Below are 22746 nucleotides of genomic sequence, written 5' to 3' on the forward strand. Positions count from 1 at the left end.
GAATGTAAAGCATAATTTTAAAAAAGCAGTGAAACTGATTTCTTTTTAAAGGCACACCAGAACTTATATTTTCAAGTAGCCACCTTGGGAGGCAATATATTTCATAAATATAATGAAGTTTATATTCAAAATGAGGAGCGTGTTTCTCCATCATCTTCAGCCTTTGAGAGTAGATCGCATGGAACTGGTGAAAAAGTTGGGTGATAAACTTCATCCCACAGTTTTGTTGTTCAAACAATGACAAATAAAGGTGTTTTATTTGTCATTGAAATATTGACCCCCTTTCTAGCTCATAAACTGATTCTGAAGGCAATTCCTAAGCTGTTTTCTACAAATGTCTTAAGCAAAGGCAGCATCCCTGGCTTAGGGTCTTTCCCCTCTCTAAGGGCACTAACTGACTTAGAGGGTCTTTCCCTCTAAGGGAGCTAGTCCATTCACTCGTTCACCCATCCATCTATTCAACAAATATTTATGGACATGTACCAGGTATTATGTTGGAAACTGGGGCTGAGTGGGCATACCTTCCAAAGGTCTATGGTAAAATTCAAAGCAAGATAAAGAAAGATGCTGTTATGATGGAATATGCCAAGCGCCATAATGGCACATGCATAATGTATGAGTGAAGTTTGGCAGAAACATCTGATTCAGGCCCGGGGGTGGATTAGGGGAGGAAGGAGATCTAGGAAGCCTTCCACACAGTGATGGTGCTTATACTGCCCTGAAAGATGACTAGGAATTAGCCAGGAAAAGATTTAGAGAAAGGAGTGATCCAGACAGGTAGAGCACTGTTTAGAGAAAAGGTGCTCCAAACAAGTAGAACAACTTATATGGAAGCCCAGTGGCTTTCATCAGAGAATGTGGTGAGATTTCTTGATAGTTTAGGATGTCCAGAGAATAGAGTGCAAGGAGGGAAGTATGGGGCATGAAGGGGGGTAAAAGATAAGATGGGATAGACAAGCAACAAATCAAAAATACATGAGATGTTGAGTTTAGATACCATCATCATGGATGTAGAGGATCATTGAAATCATGTAAATGAAATGTTACAATTGGATCTTTAAAGCATTATCCTGTCACTTACTAATCCATGTAAAAAGTGGGTTGTAGGGAAATGAGAGTAGTGACAGGACACTAGTTAGGAGTAAAGGGATAAGGACTGTATAGGAAGTGACCGTGCCCGTGAAAGAAACAGCTCTCTTTAGGAAGCAAGACTGACAGGATGTGCTTTCTGACTTAGGAGCCAAATGACTAGTTCCTGTGCGTGAAGCAGGAAACACAGGACACAGAGCAAGCTTAGTGAGGAAGGTTATCAGCATGCCTTTGTGACATGAGTTGACTCTTCGATTTTAAGGTGTGGAGAGAAAATTGGAGTTAACAGATTGGGATATCATGCGCATAATTGAAGCTATCACAGTACACGAGGTAGTGAATTTTGGCTTAACTAGAAACGTCTGATTGATTAATTCACATCTTCTACTCTGCTAACTGTACCAATGTTATCTTCGCCTTCACAAAGAATATTGAGTTGCAAGTCCATTTCAAAACTGAGTATTATATAGGATTATGAATGTAAACACATCCATCCTATGAAGGGAAAACAGTGTTACACATTCAAAAGAGGAAATGTTCTATACAGTGATATTACAGAGCTGAATTTATAATACCTTTCAGTGAATAATAGTAGTTTTATTAGTTTAATCTGGAGATTACATCAGAAAAGTAATTACTATGGAAAAGTCTATATTATAGTGAATAAAGTGAATTTTGTCTGGTAATCATAGTTTTTTAAAAGTTGTTCTACTGCTTGATACCAATTAAAGTTAGAAAATTCAATAGCAAGCTCACAGATTTTTGAATCATAAAAGTCAGAATTATTTGTATAAAATTTTAGTTTGTTTCTTTTTTCTGAGTAGATTTATGACCACCCTGTCCAGGTTGAATTTAACAGTTAACTTGAATCTATGTCTCTGATTGGACAAATATATTGAGATTATACAAGGATTATCAAGTTGATAATGATATAAATTTTAAGAAATGGTACTATTAGGGTCACATTAAGAGAAAAATAGTCTAGGAGGATATGTTATTGGATTCTATACAGTAATTTTGTTTGCCCTGAATACTTTTGCAGTATTTTTAGAGAATCTTTCAAAGAATTTCTGTTGATAAAAGAGAGATCTTTTTAGGCTTATAAGCCTAGTTTAAATATTAACCAAGTAATAGCTGTCAGAAATACTAGAAATTCAGTTAGCTTTTCAGAATTTATTTAGAAGTGTGTTAAGTTGTATTTCCAAAGCATTTGTAAATATTCCGTAGTAAGCAGTATTTTCTCTTTGAGTTTTTCCTCCATTGACTGTGATTCTTTAAGGGGTTTAACAGTTTTGCTAATGGATATTTTAACCATACTTCAGGATCCATTATGGCCAGATATGGAATCTGTGCAACCAGAGCTAAAAATACCCTAGAGAGGAACACATGAGTAAAGGAGGAACACACACACAGAGTTGTCTCTGATGGTAGGAGCAGCACTGGCTGGGAAATGCAGGTTTAATTTTCGTCTTGTTGCTTGGTTACTAGGATTTGAAAATTTTAAAGGCAAAGTGAAATCTGGTTATTTAGTGGAAGAATAATTTGTCTACTTTTTAAGGACTTATGTTAGTGCTAAGTATCTATGTATAGTATCCATTACTAGTTCAGGATCAGCTAGTTTTTTAAAGGAGGACATCTGGAAATGGTATTGATGGCATTAAGATAGTCCCCCTCATCTCAGTCTTGATTGATTCCACTAATTCTACTCCCTTTCCACACCCTTAAAAAAGAAAAATAGAAATAATTATTTCTTACACTTTTGCTTTAGGCCTGCTTACTAGCTTACACCTAAAATCAATAGTACACTTCTATAAGTAATCCCACTGTAACAGCTTTTTCAAGGTGATGTTGATGACTGATATATATAGTGTACTTTGTCAAGGTCATTATTCTTAATAACTAAATTTAGTTTTACATGATTCACTTTCCTGGGTTTTATAACATGAAGTAAATCAGTCCTATTTCCAGTAGAGAACCCAGTGCCAAATCATTGGGTTTCCTCCTAAAACAGGGTGCTTAAGGGGTTCTTCTGTTGCTGGGTCACTGCACAAAATATCTTTTAATGGTATTTGATGTGATGATCTCATATCAATATACCTAAGTATAGTCTTTGTTTTGAGGAGCAAAATCAATTGTTTTTATCCAGTACATATACTCACATTGATATATTAAGCATTAATTTTAAAGTGTAGCAAAGAAGAATAGAACACAAGTGTTTAAAAACAACTGTAAATCAAAAAGGAGGTGGGAAATTCTTCTAATATATTCACTTTTAACAGAAATAACAGTTTAAGATAATTTTGTATTTAATACTCATATTATTTTTCAAGGAAAAGACCATTTCAGGCATGAAGAATATCATTGCTGAGATGGAACAGGCATCAAGGTAAATCACTTACTCAAGAAAGATTTGACCACTCTTTTTAGAGCAAAGTACTGTATTAGGTACAAAGATAGAAACAAGGGGCTTAGTGCTATGTATAAGATGCTAGCTCTCTAATGTTGAAAGGAGGCCTGAGTCTGAGAAAGTAAAGGGAAGATCTGGTGTTTGCCAAAGATAGGAAAGAGAAGAGCATTCAAGATAGAAAGAATAGCAAAGAGCCACAGAAAACCACAAGTGGGGTTCAAAAATCTCTGGAATGACAAGTAGGTGAATATGTTGGAACCCAAAGCATAAGGAGAGAAACGAAGGAGAGGCTAGGCAGGCAGGCAGAGGCCTGTGACACAGACAGATGAGCCTGTGGGCAGTGAGAAATCACTAAAGGCTGATGAGATTCTTTTTGTCAGAGAGATTGCACAGGCTGAATAGGTGATGAGAGACTGGGCTTGGGAGGTTGAGGGACAGGGGTGTGGTGTTTGTGAGGGAAAGAATCTAGGAAAATGCCAAATGCTAGTGATGAATACTAGATATAATGAACCTACATGGAAAAAGATTTTTCTTTGAAGAGTTTCCAAGACCTTCTTGTAGGTATGTCTAGTAAGCAGTCAAATATAAGAGTCTAGAGTGTAAGGAAGAGGCTGAGGCACGGGTGATCATTTCAGAGTTGTCTGAGTGTAGATAGGGTTCGGAGCCTCGGATAGGAATAGGAACTGTCAGAGAGAAAGAAGGGCTGGCATGAGAAGAATCAGGAGGCTACCGGTAAAGCCCTGAGAACCACTCATTTTTACAAGGGCAGAGGAAGAGGAGCATCCAGCATCTAGAGGTAGGGCGATGACTTTCTTATACGTGAGCATCAGAATTTTTGAATCTGTAACAAATTGTTGACTACTGTGTATATTTATTTGGCATCTTTTTCATAGTGTAATGTTGGCAACACAGAGAAGCTTCAATGCACTATCTTTGCAGTATTTATTCCTGGAAATTTAAATGTGTTCAAAACTCTTTAAATGTTTTCACGCTATCTTCTGTCTCATGAAAATTTGTTATTCTGTTTCGGTAAAATGTCTCTTCTCATGTACTGCCTGATTTGTGGAATAGACAGTCTACTGAGGCCCTCATTATGTGTGAACAAGACATTTCCAGAATGCGCCGGCAGTTGGATGAGACAAATGATGAGCTGGCTCAAATAGCCAGGGAGAGGGACATCTTGGCTCATGAGAATGACAATCTCCAAGAACAGTTTGCTAAAGCTAAGCAAGAAAACCAGGTATACTTGTTCCCAGAATCTTTTTCTCTGAGAAGGATATGTTTCTTCTGAGCCACAGCCCTCATTTCATTTCATAGCAAAGCTCAGGCTTTGGAACCAGCCATTTAAAAAATCTTTATTACATAGAATATGCCATGTGGTTTCTAAATGAAATTTTCAAACATACAGTTAAATATTAGAGAAAAGAGAGAACAGGGTGTAACATTTGTATTAAATCTTAGGAAGTACTTCCTCAGTGAAGGATAAATATTGGAAAAACTAGCAAATGAAGATAACCTTCACAAATGGTTAAGAAAAGAGTAGGTTTATTTGATGGACTATTAATATGAGTATATTGATCATGCCACGTTATTTGGTCCTCTTTAGAACTGTGATTCTTTTTAGGACAATTTCTCTTATAATTAGTTCCTCTCTAAGCCAGTACAGTTCAGTTTTATCAAGAGCTCTCATTATCAGTATCACTTTTAATTTTATCTTTGGAAAATTTCCCTTGAAAGCTCTCTTCCCCCATTGAGAGTCTTCAATAGGGATGATTTCCTTCACGTCGCTGCTGCTCGCAGTGTGCTCAGTTTGCATCATAAAAGTTTGTGTTTTTAAACTGTTAAATAATTTACATGATCAGATATAAAGATGCCAGGCTTTGTTAATTATTAAAAGTTGTGTGAAGTGTTAAAGTAGTTTGTTCAAAAGTTAATGAACACTGGGATCCTGGAACAGAAAAAGGACATTCCATAAAAATGGAAGGAATAGGAATAAAATATGGACTTCAGTTAATAATTATCAACATTGGTTCATGAATTGTGACATGTAGTATACTAATATAAGATGTTAATAATAGAGAAAACTGAGTATAGCCTATATGGCCACTCTATACTATTTTAATAACTTTTCTCTAAGTCTAAAACTTTTAAAATAAAGTTTAATTTTTAAAAGTTAATAGCAATAAAAACAAGAGATGTGAATTGATAGAATCTACTTTTGTGTGCTCTATTTATAGCTAAAGCAAATAGGCTAAAGCTAACTGTAAATAATATTTATGAAAATTAGATGAAAAGCTTTCATCTTTACCATGCAGTTATATGCTGTTAACATTTTTTAAACTGATTTTCAATATAGTTTAAAAATTTTATTCTGTCTTTCACATGACCTTTTTAATGTAGCTGAGATAAAACCACATACCACTTTACATTATGCTTTGTTCTACATGAGGAGACAACAGAGTGAAGTATTTAAGACTCACATGAGTGCAAGTCCCCCTCCTGGCTGTGTGATCATATCAACTGTGGAAATGGAGAGTAGACGAGAGTATGCCTAGCAAGAACTTGGAGCATCTAGCATTATCACTTGATAAATATTTTGTAACTGTTATTAGCTTACTATAAAATCATAGTTGTTTGTTATACCTTAATAAACATGTTCTATAATCAGAAGAAAATTATTACCATAACAATATACAAATGTTCAAGAGTAAATGTTTGGGTCATAGGGCCCAAATGTAGAATATGGACCCCTCTGTGGACTGTAGGTTGTTAAAAAACCCATATCATAGAAGATTTGGAAAACAGAAGCCGTAAAATAATTTCTTGCTCAATACCATGATTTTAAACAAATTGAGATGTTTTTAGTGTTTAATCCTGATTTTTTTCAAATATGCATTAACATTTTTCTCTGTTACTAAAAATTTTTCCAAAAGTTTTCATGGGTATATAATATTCTGTGCGGTTTTACCACTAGGTGGATACTGTTATTTATTGCATCATTCACCTAATGAATAAATACTGTCACATAGCAAATAATTCCTTAGTAGACATTCTTTTTCATTAGATTTTATAGATTTGCTTTCAAGTGGAATCAAACGCTTATGAGGTGTCATTTTTAAATTAAGAAACCTTCTGAATGGACATGAGCATAGTGAATACCAATGTATCCATCTCTTACCTTTAACAAAAAGCAGCAGATTTGTCTTTCTTGTTTCTATGAGCTTTTAAAAATGTCTCTTAATACATCACCAGGTAGAAGATCACAGATTTGCTTTCCTCAAATTTACATTTATTCCAACAGTGCATAAGAATGTACATTCCTTGCCATATCTTTGATTGCTAGTAAATTTTAACTTTAAGTATTATCCATTTGTGGTTCCTTTTTTGTGAATTGTGTTTGGGTTCTTTGTCTACTTACTGTTTGGACTCCTGTGTTTTCTCACTGTCTTTATATGAGATTTATGTACTAAGTATATTAATTTTATTTATCATCTTGTAAATATTTAAATATTTATGGTGGTTTTGATGTAGAACAATTTTTAGTTTTTTGTAAAATCTGTCTTTTTCTCATAGGCACTGTCTAAAAAATTGAATGATACTCATAGTGAACTTAGTGACATTAAACAGAAAGTTCAAGACACTAATCTGGAGGTTAATAAACTGAAGAATATATTAAAGTCTGAAGTATGTATTTATTTATTTTCCCTTTGGCCCAAGATAGTTGAATTTTCACGAGAGCTATTGATTGGTTGCACTCATAGGAATGGCTGCATCGAGTGCATTTCTTTAGTGCATGGCATATTCTAATGTGGACAGTTGTGTGTTAACTATATATTTAGAAGGTCACCAATATTCAGAAAGGTAACTCAAGAATGCACCCCTTTTGTTTTGCCACTTAGCCATTTTAGATAAGTAGAACCCTCCTAACTGGATGGAGGACAAGGGGCCAGAATCAACATGGGCTCACTTATATTTGGAAATGGTAATTGGCAATTACAAACCTTTGACAAAAGAGGCTTCACCTGATTTTGTAGCAAATCAGAATTGATCACTCTGCTGTGGGACCATCTATTTCTTAGGGCCAGAGGGCAATGGCTCTCTTCTCCATTTCTCTGTTAGTAACCAATTGACATAAAGCTGTAGGGCAGTTTTAGAAGATTGATATACAGTAAGTGTTACAGAAAGTTAAAGAAGGTAAAAATTGATGTGAGTAAAATCCAGTTTCTGTATACTGTACCATGTACCTCCCAAGTACATACTCTGACACAACTGTTATTTTTAGCACAGCAATAGGAAACACACATCTGATTCCTACTGGCACATTGGGAGTATCTGAATCTTAAAAGCCAATACAGTAGATTAGTATGTTAACTTGTTAATCAACAGACTTGGCACAGATCCTTCGTATTGGTCAAGGTACCATTAGACCGCAAAGAGTCAGACACAACCGAGTGAGTTCACGTGACTTCTTCACCATTAGACCACAAGGTGGCGATATTAACTGAATTTCTACCAATCTCATGATATTTGTGAGAACTGAAATCTTGATTTGAAAGTCTTATACAATTAGAGGTGTTGTTTATTGTAATTTTGGCAATAAATTTAGCCCAGTGTTTCTGAACTGTTTACTAACAAGAAGGAGAGAAAGAGATCTAGGGTCTTTTAATTAATTACCAGAATTATAAGTAAGTTTTTAGAATGAGTTAGTCAAACCATACTATTAAAATAATTTTTTTTAATATATTTTTAAAAAGTAGCTTCATGATTATTACTCAACATAGTATATTGTTTGTGGAGCTGATTGATTTCTTTTAGAAATAAGCTCCTACTTTAGTCAGTCTATAGGGTCTAACAATGTGTTTCTTTATTGTATGCCCAGTATATACCTGAATGTATATGTATGAATAGTGTTTATCAGCATAGGTTTCATATTTTACTTCTGAGCAACTTCTGGCAAGTTGTTAGAACAGAGAGCAAAAGTGAATCAGAACAACAGCCTGTGGTGGAGAAGATTAAGGAAGGCTTGGGTTATGAATGAAAGGCAGAAACCAGATAGGAAATACCAAACCCAGAGAATTATCAGAAGTTGATGCTTAAGATATACAAGCGGTCAGAAGCTCTGTAGTCACAGTACCACCCACAAGAGCAGCCAGAACACCGGAATACATAGATACAAAAGGTCGGGTCAAGGCAGAAACTCAGAAACCAGACCAACAAGGAGTCAGCAAGCAGATATATAGGGAAAAGAGGCAATGAGCAGTTCTATTTAAACAAAAGCAAATGTAAAAACATATTCATTGAGGTCTGGAAGATAAAAGTAAAACCATAACCTTACTAGAGTGTGTGTGACTCAGGAACCAGGGCAGATCCTGGGCCCATTCCCTTTTGTTAATTATTGATTGACCAATTTTCTAAACTGAGAGTATAGACAGGATTCCTTGAGGTTATGCTATAGATGGTCCTCTTGACAAGTAAATTCCTAGTGACCTGGCAAATAATGTTTAATTTGCATCATATGCTTAACATTTTATTCTTTTAAAGTAACACCTAAGGTTTGCTTTTTAGGAATCTGAGAACAGGCAAATGATGGACCAACTCCGAAAAGCCAATGAAGATGCTGAAAACTGGGAAAATAAGGCCCGTCAAGCAGAGGCAGATAACAATACCCTCAAATTAGAACTAATCACTGCTGAGGCAGAGGGGAACAGATTAAAAGAAAAAGTAGATGCCCTCAATAGAGAGGTCGAGCAGGTAAGGTTGGGAAAATATGCTTGTTGTACATCCTGCATCATATTTAAAGGAGTTTTGTTTGGCTTTGCATAAATTAAGTGTATAACAAACAGTTAGGTTGTCTAAGTATACTGTGAATTGTAGTCTGTTAACTGTTCTCCACACTGGTTCTCTAATCTCTTACCTAACCTGCAACTATTAATAGAATAATTTTTAGCATTTTTAAAAATTAGAAACTGTTTCAAGCACACAAAAACAGTGGCCTCCCCAAAAGTAATATAAAAGGCCCACATAAGCCCATGTCCAAGGATGGAGAACGCTAACATTTTGCCATATTTGTAAAGAATATATTTATCATTTAAATAAAGTGTCTTTATTTAAAGAAACAAGACATTGCAGACCCAGCTCCGCATCCTTTTCCTTCCCCGCTCTTGTGGTTGGTGTGTAGAACTTTCATGTCAGTTCTATAACTTTCTTGCATATGTTTGCACTTTATCTACATACCGATCACCCACAAATGATGTATAATGTTTTGTGTGCTTTGAGTTTTGTGAGGTTTGTTGTTTTTTTAAAAAATTTATTAGGGTATAGTTGCTTAACAATGTTGTGTTGGTTTCTACTGTACAGCAAAATCAATCAGCTGTACGTATACATAGATCCCCTCTTTTCTGGATTTCCTTCCCATTCAGGTCACCACAGAGCACTGAGTAGAGTTCACTGTGCTCTACAGTAGGCTCTCATTAGTCGTCTATTTTATACATGGTAGCAGTAGTATATAAGTGCCAATCCAAATCTCCCAGTTCATCCTATCTCCCCCTTTTCCCCCTTGGTACATATGTTGTTTTCTTTACATCTGTGTCTCTGTTTCTGCTTTGTAAATAAGATTGTCTATACCAATTTTTTTTTCAGATGCCACATATGTATGTTAATATATATTTGTTTTTCTCTTTTTTACTAACTTTGCTCTATAATAGGCTCTAGGTTCATCCCCCTCATTAGAACTAACTCAAATGTGTTCTTCTTTATAGCTGAGTAGTATTCCGTTGTAATACATGTACCACATCTGCTTTATCCATTCCTCTGTCAGTGGACATTTAGGTGCTTCCATGTCCTGGTTACTATAAACAGTGCTGCAGTAAACTCTGGGGTGCATGTATCTTTTGGAATTAAGATTTTATCTGGATATATGCCCAGGAGTGGGATTACTGGATCATATGGTAGCTCTATTTTTAGTTTTTAAAGGGAACACCCAACCTGTTTTCCATAGTGGCTGTACCAATTTATTGAGACATTCCCACCAAAAGTGTAGGAGGGCTCCTTTTTCTCCATACTCTCTATAGCATTTATTGTTTATAGATTTTTTTGATGATGGCTATTCTGACAAGTCTGAGCTGATACCTCATTGTAGTTTTGATATGCATCTCCCTAATAATTAGTGATGTTGAACATCTTTTTCATGTGCTTTTTAGCCATCTGTATGTCTTCTTTGGGAGAATGTCTATTTAGATCTTCCACCCATATTTTGATTGGGTTAATTGGCTTTTTTTTAAAAATATTGAGCTGCATTAACTTCTATATTTTAGAGATTAATCCTTTGTTGGTTGCTTCATTTGCAAGTATTTCCTCCCATTCTGAGGGTTGTCTTTTTGTTTTGTTCATGGTTTCCGTGGCTGTGCAAAAGCTTTTTAAGTTTATTTAGGTGCTACTTGTTTACTTTTGTTTTTATTTTCACTATTCTAGGAGGTGGATTGAAAAAGATCTTGCTGCAATTTATGTCAAAGAGTGTTCTATGTTTTCCACCAAGAGTTTTATAGTATCTGGCCTTACATTTAGGTCTTTAATCCATCTTGAGTTTACTTTTGTCTGTGGTGTTAAGAAGTGTTCTAATTTCATTCTTTTACATGTAGCTGTCCAGTTTTAACTTCCTGTTTTAAATTTCATAGATTTCTTCCCTTATTTTTTTCTTTTCTTCTCCATCCTTTCAATTTGCTTCTTTTCCAGTTTCCTAAGGTGGAAGTTTAGATTATTGACTTTAGATCTTTCCTCTTTTCTAATAAATGCATTCACTGTTACAAATTTCCTTTAACTACTGCTTTCACTGCATGCCACTAATTTTGATAAGTTATATTTTACTTTAGTTAAAATATCAAAATATTTCTCTTGAAATTTCTTTTCTGAGCCATGTGTTATTTAAAACTGTGTTGTTTAATCTCCACATATTTGGGGATTTTCCAGTTACCTTTCTGTTATTGATTTCCAGTTCAATTTCACTGTGGTTGGAGAGCATACTTAATATGATTTAAATTTTTAAAAATTTGTTAGGCTGGGACTTTCCTGGCAGTCCAGTGGTTGGGACTTCACCTTCCAAAGTACAGGGAGTGTGGATTCAGTCTCTGTTCCAGGAGTTCAGATCCCACATGGCTCAGGGCCAAAATCTAAAGCATAAAAAAAGGATCAATGTTGTCACAAGTTCAATAAAGACTTTAACAATGGTCCACATCAACGAAAATCTTTTAAAAAACTGTTAATGTATGTTTTGTAGCCCATATGTAGTCTGCTTGGAGAATATTCCACATGAGCTTTAGAAGAATGTGTATTCTAGACCTGTCAGTTCCAGCGGTTGGTGCTGTCCAGTTCAGCTGCGTACATACTCATTTTCTGCCTGCTAGATGGGTCAGTTACTGATAGGAGCGGTCAGTTACTGATAGGAGCGGTCGGTTACTGATAGGAGTGGTCAGTTACTGATAGCCCCAGCTGTAGCTGCAGCCTGGCGTGCCTCTCCTTGCCATGCTGGCGCTCCTTCCTTTACGCGTGTTGACATATTGTGTTGTTAGATGCATACACGTTACGGGTTGTTATGTGCGGTGAATTAAGCTTTTTAATCATTATTTATTGTCTCCTCTTTATCTCTGGTAAGTGTCCTTGCTCTGAATCAGCTTTGTTTAACATTCATCTAACTACTCCAGCCTTCTTTGATTGGTGTTTGCGTCTCTATATTAAAGTGAGTTTCTTGTGAATACATATAGTTGAGTTTTGTTTTTTCCCCATTCTGACAGCCTGTATATATAAGTCCATTCACATTTGGAATGATTATAGATATAGTTGGGTTAATAATTATCATATTTGTGATTGTTTTCTATTATTCCCCTTGTTTTATGTTTCTTTTCTGTCTTTTCCTCATTTATTGCTTTTCTGGCTTTGGTTGAGTATCTTTTATGATTATATTTTATCTTGTAAATTAACAGATCACTATACTTTTTTAAAACTTTTTAAGTAGTTACCCTACAATTTTCAGTATACACGTATGACTAAGTCTGCATTTTTAAATAGCTCTATATGACTGCAGGAATAGTGCAGGTGTCTTTAATGTTTATTTGAAATTCCTCTCTCCCATCCTTTATAACATTACTGTCCATCATTTTACTTATCCATGAGCTATAATCACTGAATAAACTGTTGCTATTGTGTTGAACCCACTGTTCAACTAGTAACACTGTTATCTAGTGTTTACTAGATAACACACTGTTATCTAGTAAATTAGTTAAAAATAAGAAAAATAAAAGATTTTATTTTACCTTCATTCATTCTGTCTCTAATGTCCTTCCTTTATTTGTATAGATATGAGTTTCTCACATATGTTATGTTACTTATTTGAAACTCTTTTTTCAACTTTTCTTCCAAGGAAAGTCTACTAACAACACAACCCAGGGATTGAACCTGGGTCTCCTGCATTGCAGGCAGATTCTTTACTGTGTAAGCCACCAGGGAAGCCCATGACCGCCATCAGTTCAGTTCAGTTCACTTCAGTCCCTCAGTCATGTCTGACTCTTTGCAACCCCATGGACTGCAGCACGTCAGGCCTCCCTGTCCATCACCAACTCCTGGAATTGACCCAAACTTATGCCCATTGAGTCGGTGATGACATCCAAACATCTCATCCTCTGTCATCCCCTTCTCCTCCCACCTTCAATCTTTTCCAACATCAAGATCTTTTCCAGTGAGTCAGCTCTTCGCATCAGGTGGCCAAAGTATTGGCGTTTCAGTTTCAACATCAATACTTCCAATGAACACCCAGGACTGATCTCCTTTATGATGGACTGCTTGGATCTCCTCACAGTCCAAGGAATTCTCAAGAGTCTTCTCCAACACCATAGTTCAAAAGCATCAGTTCTTCGGTGCTCAGCTTTCTTTAAGTCCAACTCTCCCATCCATACATGACTACTGGAAAAACCATAGCCTTGACTAGACGGACCTTTGTTGCCAAAGTAATGTCTCTGCTTTTTAATATGCTGTCTAGGTTGGTCATAACTTTTCGTCCAAGGAGTAAGTGTCTTTTAATTTCATGGCTGCAGTCACCATCTACAGTGATTTTGGAGCCAAAAAAATAAATAAATAAAGTCTGTCACTGTTTCCACTGTTTCCCCATCTGTTTCCCAGGAAGTGATGGGATCAGATGCCATGATCTTTGTTTTCTGAATGTTGAGCTTTAAGCCACCTTTTCCACTCTCCTCTTACACTTTTATCAAGAGGCTCTTTAGTTCTTCTTCACTTTCTGCCATAAGGGTGGTGTCATCTGCATATCTGAGGTTACTGATATTTCTCCCAGCAATCTTGATTCCAGCTTATGCTTCCTCCAGCCCAGTGTCTCTCATGATGTACTCTGCATATAAGTTAAATAAGCAGGGTGACAATATACAGCCTTAACATACTTCTTTTCCTATTTGGAACCAGTCTGTTGTTCCGTGTCCAGTTCTAACTGTTGCTTCCTGACCTGTGTACAGATTTCTCAGGAGGTAGGTCAGGTGGTCTGGTATTCCCATCTCTTTCAGAATTTTCCACAGTTTATGGTGATTCACATGGTCAAAGACTTTGGAATAGTCAATAAAGCAGAAATAGATGTCTTTTTGGAACTCTCTTGCTTTTGTGATGATCCAGATGATGTTGGCAATTTGATCTCTGGGTTCTCTGCCTTTTTCTAAAACCAGCTTGAACATCTGGAAGTTCATGGTTCATGTATTGTTGAAGCCTGGCTTGGAGAATTTGAGCATTACTTTACTAGAGTGTGAGGTGAGAGCAGTTGAGCGGTAGTTTGAGCATTCTTTGCCATTGCCTTTCTTTGGGATTGGAATGAAAACTGACCTTTTCCAGTCCTGTGGCCACTGCTGAGTTTTCCAAATTCGCTGGCATATTGAGTGCAGCACTTTCACAGCATCATCTTTTAGGACTTGAAAGGGCTCAACTGGAGTTCCATCACCTCCACTAGCTTTGTTTGTAGTGATGCTTCCTAAGGCCCACTTGACTTCATATTCCAGGATATCTGGCTCTAGGTGAGGAATCACACCATCGTGATTATCTGGGTCATGAAGCTCTTTTTTGTACAGTTCTGTGTATTCTTGCCACCTCTTTTTAATATCTTCTGCTTCTGTTGGGTCCATACCATTTCTGTCCTTTATTGAGCCCATCTTTGCACGAAACGTTCCCTTGGTATCTCTAATTTTCTTGAAGAGATCTCTAGTGTTCCCCATTCTGTTGTTTTCCTCTGTTTCTTTTCACTGATCACTGAGGAAGGCTTTCTTATCTCTCCTTGCCATTCTTTGGAACTCTGCATTCAAATGAGTATATCTTTCCTTTTGTTCTTTGTTTTTTGCTTTTCTTCTTTTTCACAGCTATTTGTAAGGCCTCCTCAGACAGCCATTTTGCTTTTTTGCATTTCTTTTTCTTGGGGATGGTCTTGCTCCCTGTCTCCTATACAGTATCATGAATCTCCATCCATAGTTCTTTAGGCACCCTATCAGATCTAGTCCCTTGAATCTATTTGTCGCTTCCACTGTGTAATCGTTAGGGATTTGATTTAGGTCATACCTGAATGGTCTAGTGGTTTTCCCTACTTTCTTCAATTTAAGTCTGAATTTGGCAATTAGGTGTTCATTATCTGAGCCACAGTCAGCTCCCAGTCTTGTTTTTGCTGACTGTATAGAGCTTCTCCATCTTTGGCTGCAAAGAATATAATTAATCTGATTTCATTGTTGACCATCTGGTGATGTCTATGTGTAGAGTCTTCTCTTGTGTTGTTGGAAGAGGGTATTTGCTATGACCAGTGTGTTGTCTTGGCAAAACCCTATTAACCTTTGCCCTGCTTCATTCTGTACTCCAAGGCCAAATTTGCCTGTTACTCCAGGTATTTCTTGACTTCCTACTTTTACATTCCAGTCCCCTATAATGAAAAGGACATTTTTTGGGGTGTTAGTAGTAGAAGGTCTTGTAGGTCTTCATAGAACTGCTCAACTTCAGCTTCAGCATTACTCTTCAGGGCATAGACTTGGATTACCATGATATTGAATGGTTTGCCTTGGAAACAAACAGATCATTCTGTCGTTTTTGAGATTGCATCCATGTACTTCATTTCAGGCTCTTTTGTTGACTATGATGGCTACTCCATTTCTTCTAAGGGATTCCTGCTCGCAGTAGTAGATGTAACGGTCATCTGAGTTAAATTCACCCATTCCAGTCCAGCTTAGTTCACTGATTTCCCAAAATGTTGATGTTCACCCTTGCCATCTTGTTTGACTACTTCCAATTTGCCTTGATTCATGGACCTAACATTCCAGGATCCTGTGCAATATTGCTCTTTACAGCATTGGACCTTGCTTCCATCACCAGTCACATCCACAACTGGGTGTTGTTTTTGCTTTGGCTCCATCTCTTCATTCTTTCTGGAGTTATTTCTCCACTGATCTCCAGTAGCATATTGGGCACCTACCGACCTGGGGAGTTCCTCTTTCAGTGTCCTATCTTTTTGCCTTTTCCTACTGTTCATGGGGTTCTCAAGACAAGAATACTGAAGTGGTTTGCCATTGCTTTCTCCAGTGGACCACGTTTTGTCAGAACTCCCGTCTTAGGTGGCCCTACAAGGCATGGCTCAGAGTTTCATTGAGTTAGACAAGGCTGTGGTCCATGTTATTAGATTGATTCATTTTCTGTGATTGTGATTTTCAGTCTGTCTGCCCTCTGATGGAGAAGGATAAGAGGCTTATGGAAGCTTCCTGATGGGAGAGACTGACTGAGGGGGAAACTGGGTCTTGTTCTGATGGATGGGGCCATGCTCAGTAAATCTTTAATCCAATTTTCTGTTGATGGATGGAGCTGTGTTCCCTCCCTGCTATTTACCTGGGGAAAGCGTCTGCCTGCAATGCAGGAGACCTGGGTTTGATCCCTGGGTTGGGAAGATCCCCTGGAGAAGGAAATGGCAACCCACTCCAGTATTCTTGTCTGGAGAATTCCATGGACAGAGGAGCCTGGTGGGCTGCAGTCCAGGGGTTGCAAAGAGTCGACCACCACTGAGCAACTTCACTTTCAAACTATGGTCGAGGGCTTCCCTGGTGGCTCAGAGATTAAAGCGTCTGCCTGGAATGTGGGAGACCTGGGTTCGATCCCTGGGTCAGGAAGATCCCCTGGAGAAGGAAATGGCAACCCACTCCAGTATTCTTGCCTGGAGAATCCCATGGAGGGAGGAGCCTGGTAGGGTACAGTCCATGGGGTCACAAAGAGTTGGACACGACTGAGCGACTTCACTTCACTTCAATGAAGATAATGGCAACCTCCCTCAAAAGATCCCATGCATGCACTGCTACACTCAGTGTCCCCAACCCTGCAGCAGGCCACCGCCGACCCACGCCTCCACTGGAGACTCCTGGACACCCACAGGCAAGTCTGGGGCAGGCTCCTATGGGGTCACTGCTCTTTTCTCCTGGGTCCTGGTGCACAAGGTTCTGTTGTGCCCTCCAAGAGTCTATTTCCCAGTCCTTTGTAACTTCCAGCAGCTCTATGGTGGGGTTAATGGCGACCTCCTCCAAGAGGGCTTATGCCATACCCAAGTCTGCTGCATCCAGTGCCCCTGTCCCTGCAGCAGACCACCGCTGACTGTACCTCCACAGGAGATGCTCAGACACAGTTCTGTCTCAGTCTCTGTGGGGTCCCTGGGTCCTGGTGTGCACAAGGTTTGTTTGATCCCTCTGAGTGTCACTGGTGGGAATGGGGTTTGATGCTAAATGTGAATTCGCCCCTCCTACCATCTTGCTGGGGCTTTTCCTTTGCCCTTGGATGTGGGATATTTCCTCACAGCCACTCCAGCGCTTACCGTCTTACTGGGGTTTCACTGACCTTGGACGTGGGGTATCTCCACATGGCTGGTCCAGCGAAGCACAGCTGCCGCTCCTGACCTTGGACATGGGGTATCTGATTTGCCTAATTTGTTTTCCTTCCCAGAGATCATAGTTCTATGCTACCTTTTGTCTGTTGTCTGAAAATAGATTTTTCCCTCCTATATTTTGTTCATTTTTCTAGTTGCTTTTGGCAACAGGGTAATTCAGACCCTGTTAATCCCTCTTGTCTAGATAATAGCTGTTTTAAGGCCCTTGTCTGCTAATACCATCTTTTGTCATTTTCCATCTGTTCACATCAACTAATTTTGATGCTTGTGGATCACTTTTCCTGTATCTTTACATGTCTGATATATATATTTTTAAACTGAAAGCTGGACGTTGTGGATTTTACTTTGTTGAATGTTAAATTTTGTTGTCTTCCTTTAGAGAGCGTTGGATTTGTTTTGGCAGGCTCTTAAATTACTTGAATATTAACTAATACTTTCAAGATTGTTTTTAAGCTTTGGTAGGGCAGATCTTAAGTAGCCTTTCCTGTAAGACTAGTTTAGCCTCACCCCTAAGTTGTGACCCTTCCAGATTCTCTATTAAATGCCCAGTCCAGGGTGTTCTACACTAAAGAGTTTCTTAATGAGGGTGAAAGAAGAGAGTGAAAAAGCTGACTTAAAACTCAACTTAAAAAAAACTGAGATCATGGCATCCAGTCCCATCACTTCATGACAAATAGGGGGGAAAAAATGGAAACAATGGCAGATTTTATTTTATTTGGTTCCAAAATCACTGTGAACAGTGACTGCAGCCATGAAATTCAAGGACGCTTACTCCTTGGAAGGAAAACTGTGACAAATCTAGACAGCACATTAAAAAGCAAAGACATCACTTTTCCAACAAAGGTCCGAATAATCAAAGCTATGGTTTTTCCTGTAGTCATGTATGGATGTGAGATGTGGACCATAAAGAAGGTTGAGTGCTAAAGAACTGATGCTTTCAAACTGTTGTATTGGAGAAGACTCTTGAGAGTCCCTTGGACTACAAGGAGATCAAAGCAGTCAATCCTCAAGGCAATCAACCCTGAATATTCATTGGAAGGACTGATGGTGAAGCTCCAATACTTTGGCCACCTAATGCAAAGAGCTTACTCATTGGAAAAGACCCTGATGCTGTGAAAGGTTGGAGGCAAAAGGAGAAGAGGGTGGCAGAAGATGAGATGGTTAGATAACATCACCGACTCAACGGACATGAATCTGATCAAACTCCAGGAGATGATAAAGGACAGGAAAGCCTGGTGTGCTATAGTCCATGGGGTCGCACAGTCGGCCACGACTTAGCAACTAAACAATGAGCCACCAGGGTGTTCACTAAGAACTTTTCACTTTCACAGGCTCAAACTTTGTCCCTAGCTTTGGCACATTTGTTACCAGCTGACCTTGACTCATTTTCTTTGTTTTTGGCATGTGAGAATTTCTCTTTCTTACCTACAAGTTCAGCTATAAATTGCAAAAATAATTTTTTATTCTATTTTATCCAGAAGATTTTCCTCTTAGCTTAATCAGCAATTTTACTAGAACCTGAAACATTCCATACATTCTTTTCAAAACTGATCGCAATAACCTCCTCTGTAAGATCTTTCAGTGGAGGTAAAGACCTAGAGTTTGTTGATACCTGGGTTACCAGGCTTTGTTTTGTAAGTTGTATGTGTTTTCAACTGTGTCTCTTTTCACTCTTTTCTGTGGTCTCTGAGCTCGAGACATAGGAAGGAGCCTTTTCTCTGCTCTTGCTTCACACTTGGCATCCTCCAATTTGAAAAGCCACCTTCCCCTCACACATTGTGTATCCATTTGCTTTTCAGATCTCGGTTCAAGTGTCATTGACTCAGAGAAGGCTTTCTTGACTTCTCTGAATCTCTCAGTCTAGGTCCCTTCCCTGTGTTACAGTTTTTTTCTCTAGAATGTTTGCCTAATCTGTATCTACATATTCATCTTTATGATTATTTTATTGACTGTGATTCCCCCATAGTCTGGAAGCCTCATGAGAACAAAGACCATTACCATTGGCTATGCATCTAGGCACATTGTTGGAACATAGAATATACATAAAAAGTATGTATGGAATGGATGGATAGGTGGATGAGTAGGGTGGATGGATGGATAGAAGTTTGTTTGAAGAATGTGTGAGTAATTGTATGAGTGAGGAAGGAAGGAGAGGAGAAAGGAGTGTATTTTGGCCAAATAACTTATTCCAGGAGCAATTTTTTGTGTGTTGTACTTGTGAAAACACTTATAAAATCAGAAAAATTTCTTTGCTTGCCTCTTAGTTCTCTTAGCCTGATATAATAGCAAATACTTCTCTGTAGGTGGCAGTGCACTTACATAAGAACTTTTTCTGAAAAAAAAAAGGGGGGGATTATCTTGAATATTTGAAAGCATTTATATAACTTGAATCTCATATTACAGTGTTTAAAACATGCTCTCATTTTCTCTAATATGGATATATCCTTAATTTATAGTTATCCAGTCTATTTCCCTCAGAGGTATTAGTAAGTGTTAGAGAGTTATCAGTCCTCATTTTATGAAATTATGATCCATATCAGCATGTCATTCAAGAATGGAAAAGTAGGCATAGTGAATGAAAGAGTGGCTAATGTTTTATCTTTAATAGCAACAATATTTACATTATAGAATAATTGTAACTGTGGCAAATATAGACAGAACTACAAAGATATATATATATCTCAACTAGCTTTGGGGCTGAGACTTCTAAGTTGTTTTCTCAGTACATTAAAAAGAATGATCAGCTGACCACTTTACTCATGGATTTTGTATATGAAAATTTGAAGCCGGAATTTATCTTTCCCAGAATGTTTTGTACATACTCTTACCATCTATATCAACTATAGTTCTTTATAGGGACTTCCCTGTCCTTTACCACTTCATGGAATGTCCTTTACCATTCCCTGTCCCGTGGTTAAGGCTACATGCTTCCACTGCAGGAGGTATGGGTTTGATCCCAGGTTGGGGAATTAAGATCCCACATGCTGTTTGGCAAAGCAAAAAAAAAAAGAGAGAGAGATAGAGAGAGAAAGTTCCTTGTAATCTAAAAGTACTGTCATTAAAAGATTTGCCTCGCTTTGTTTTCTGTGTTGTGGGTTTTTCCCACATTAAAAAATATGGAATAATTTGTCCTTGCAGCACTTAAATGCAGAACGGTCTTACAAGTCCCAGATTGCTACTTTACATAAGTCTGTTGTAAAGATGGAAGAGGAGCTTCAGAAGGTTCAGTTTGAAAAAGTGTCTGCCCTTGCAGATTTGTCTTCTACAAGGGAACTTTGCATTAAACTTGACTCAAGCAAAGAACTTCTAAATCGACAGCTGGTTGCTAAAGATCAAGAGATAGAAATGGTATGTCATACATTTTTAAATGGTTCTTTTAATAATCCTATCACTGTAAAATTTTTGGTATTTTAGGAAAACAAACTTTTTTTTTTAAACAAAATGCTACAGCAAAGTCTTTCAACTTTAGATTTTATTTTTAAAGTCCAGGATATTAATTTCTGTTGTGTTCCAAACCATTCAAGACCATAACAGAGACTCTTCCTTTGTGTGCTCTGCATTTACTTTTAGTCAAAAGAATGATAAAACACACTGACATTTCAGTCAGCAAAGAACCACGAGGTTGAGGTTTATCTAGCTAAATTATAATTTTAATGATATTGTTTTAAGTTAAATTTACTATTTGGCTGAGTTCTTTTCAACTGTAATTCACTTCATTTTATCTGTCGTTTGCCTGATGCCTGCTATCATGTTTGCCATGTGAATATAATGCTCAAAAGGTACAGTCCCCCTCCCTCAAAGACCTCCTGCTATTGATATACAGATAATTTGGGGTGAATGTGATACTAATAAGAAATACTGAAGGTTTCAGAGAGGAAATTCCCATTGGCCTGTGGGTGTCAGAGAGGAGTTCATAAGGGTGTACTACTGAACTCAAAAGGAATGAGGGAATAGCTTAGGCAGTGGTATGGAGATATAAATAAACTGTGGAGTGAGCAGTAAGTCATTTGCAGTGGCCAGTGTAGCATGCACAAGTGACTGAGTTGCATCTGAAGGAATAGATGGGACCTGAATCCTAAAAGGATGTATGTTAAAGTTGCATAGTATAATTGAAATATCAACACATTTTGGCTATGTTTACATTTCTGTTATTATCACACTGTGTTGAACTCCTTATTTTGTTAGCCTGCTGCTTGTTAGGAGGATATGATGCATTCGAGAATGATGTGTCTTGTTGGCTTCTATAAGAAGTTCCATGTAAAAACGGATACACAATTGTCCTTAGCAGCATTCTTCATAATTGCTAAGAAGTGTAAATAACTCAAATATTCCTACATCTATGCAAGGGAATATTATTTGGCAGTAGCAGTAATGAAGGATTGATAGCTGCTAAAACATGGAGAACTCTTGAAAACATTACACTAAGTGAAGGAAGTCAGTAAGACCACACACACACACACACACACACACAGTATGTTTCCATTTATGTGAAATGTTCAAAATAAAGCAGATCATAGAAAATAGATGAGTTATTGCCTAGGGCTAGTGCTGGGGCAGAAGTAAGGGAGTGACTGCTAATGTGTACTGGGTTCCATTTTGGGATGATGAAAATGTTCTAACAATAAACTGTGAGAATGCGGCATGATCACATAACTCTGTTACTACTGTGTTAGCCGAAGAGTTTGAGTTTTTCCATAAGGGGTGTTACAGAAAAACTCAAACAGACTTTTTGGTCAAGCCAATATACTAAAAACCATTGACTTGTACCTAATTTAAATGGGCGAGTTGTATGGTGTGTGAATTACATCCCAATGAAGCTGCTGCCAAAAAAGTGATGCTCCATTTTGTATTCCGCCAGCATTGCCTATTCTAATGTTAATCAACACGCATTAAGACATTTGCCAATTTAATAAACTGCAGCATTGGTTCAACCGAAAGAGGTTTTTCTCCTCTGAATATTCAGCAACGTCTGGAGGTATTTTTGATTGTCACACCAGGGTTGAGGGGTGCTGTAGACCTCTAGTAAGTAGAGGCCAGGGATGCCGCTCAGCATCCTGTAAGGCACAGGGCAGCTCCCTATACCAAACAATTACCCAGCACAAAAGATCAGTAGGGTCAAGGTGAAGAAATCCTGGATTACAGATACCATTTTGCTTTAAGTTACATTTCTTTGATTATTAATACAAGGTATATTATTCTCTATGTTTACTAATTAGCTGGCTATATTTTATAAATTTTCTGTTCATATCATTAATTCATATTTCTCATGAATTAGTTTATATTCCTTTTATTAGTAACATATTAACTATTT

At 37.7% G+C, this 22746-nt stretch overlaps 1 protein-coding gene across 2 annotated transcripts in view; it reads left to right on the top strand.

Moving 5' to 3' along the window:
* Positions 1 to 22746, top strand: part of TSGA10 (testis specific 10) — a 56384-nt gene that overhangs the window by 22156 nt on the left and 11482 nt on the right. Inside the window, exons 8-12 of one of the 2 annotated variants that reach the window (XM_068980015.1) lie at positions 3420 to 3475; positions 4568 to 4736; positions 7070 to 7180; positions 9062 to 9247; positions 20574 to 20783. In XM_068980015.1, the coding sequence (XP_068836116.1) occupies positions 3420 to 3475; positions 4568 to 4736; positions 7070 to 7180; positions 9062 to 9247; positions 20574 to 20783 (732 nt within the window). The remainder of the gene's footprint in view (positions 1 to 3419; positions 3476 to 4567; positions 4737 to 7069; positions 7181 to 9061; positions 9248 to 20573; positions 20784 to 22746) is intronic. The other variant, XM_068980022.1, reaches the window with a different exon arrangement.

The sequence above is a fragment of the Capricornis sumatraensis genome, chromosome 1 (genome assembly GCF_032405125.1).
Source record: "Capricornis sumatraensis isolate serow.1 chromosome 1, serow.2, whole genome shotgun sequence".
NCBI lineage: Eukaryota > Metazoa > Chordata > Mammalia > Artiodactyla > Bovidae > Capricornis > Capricornis sumatraensis.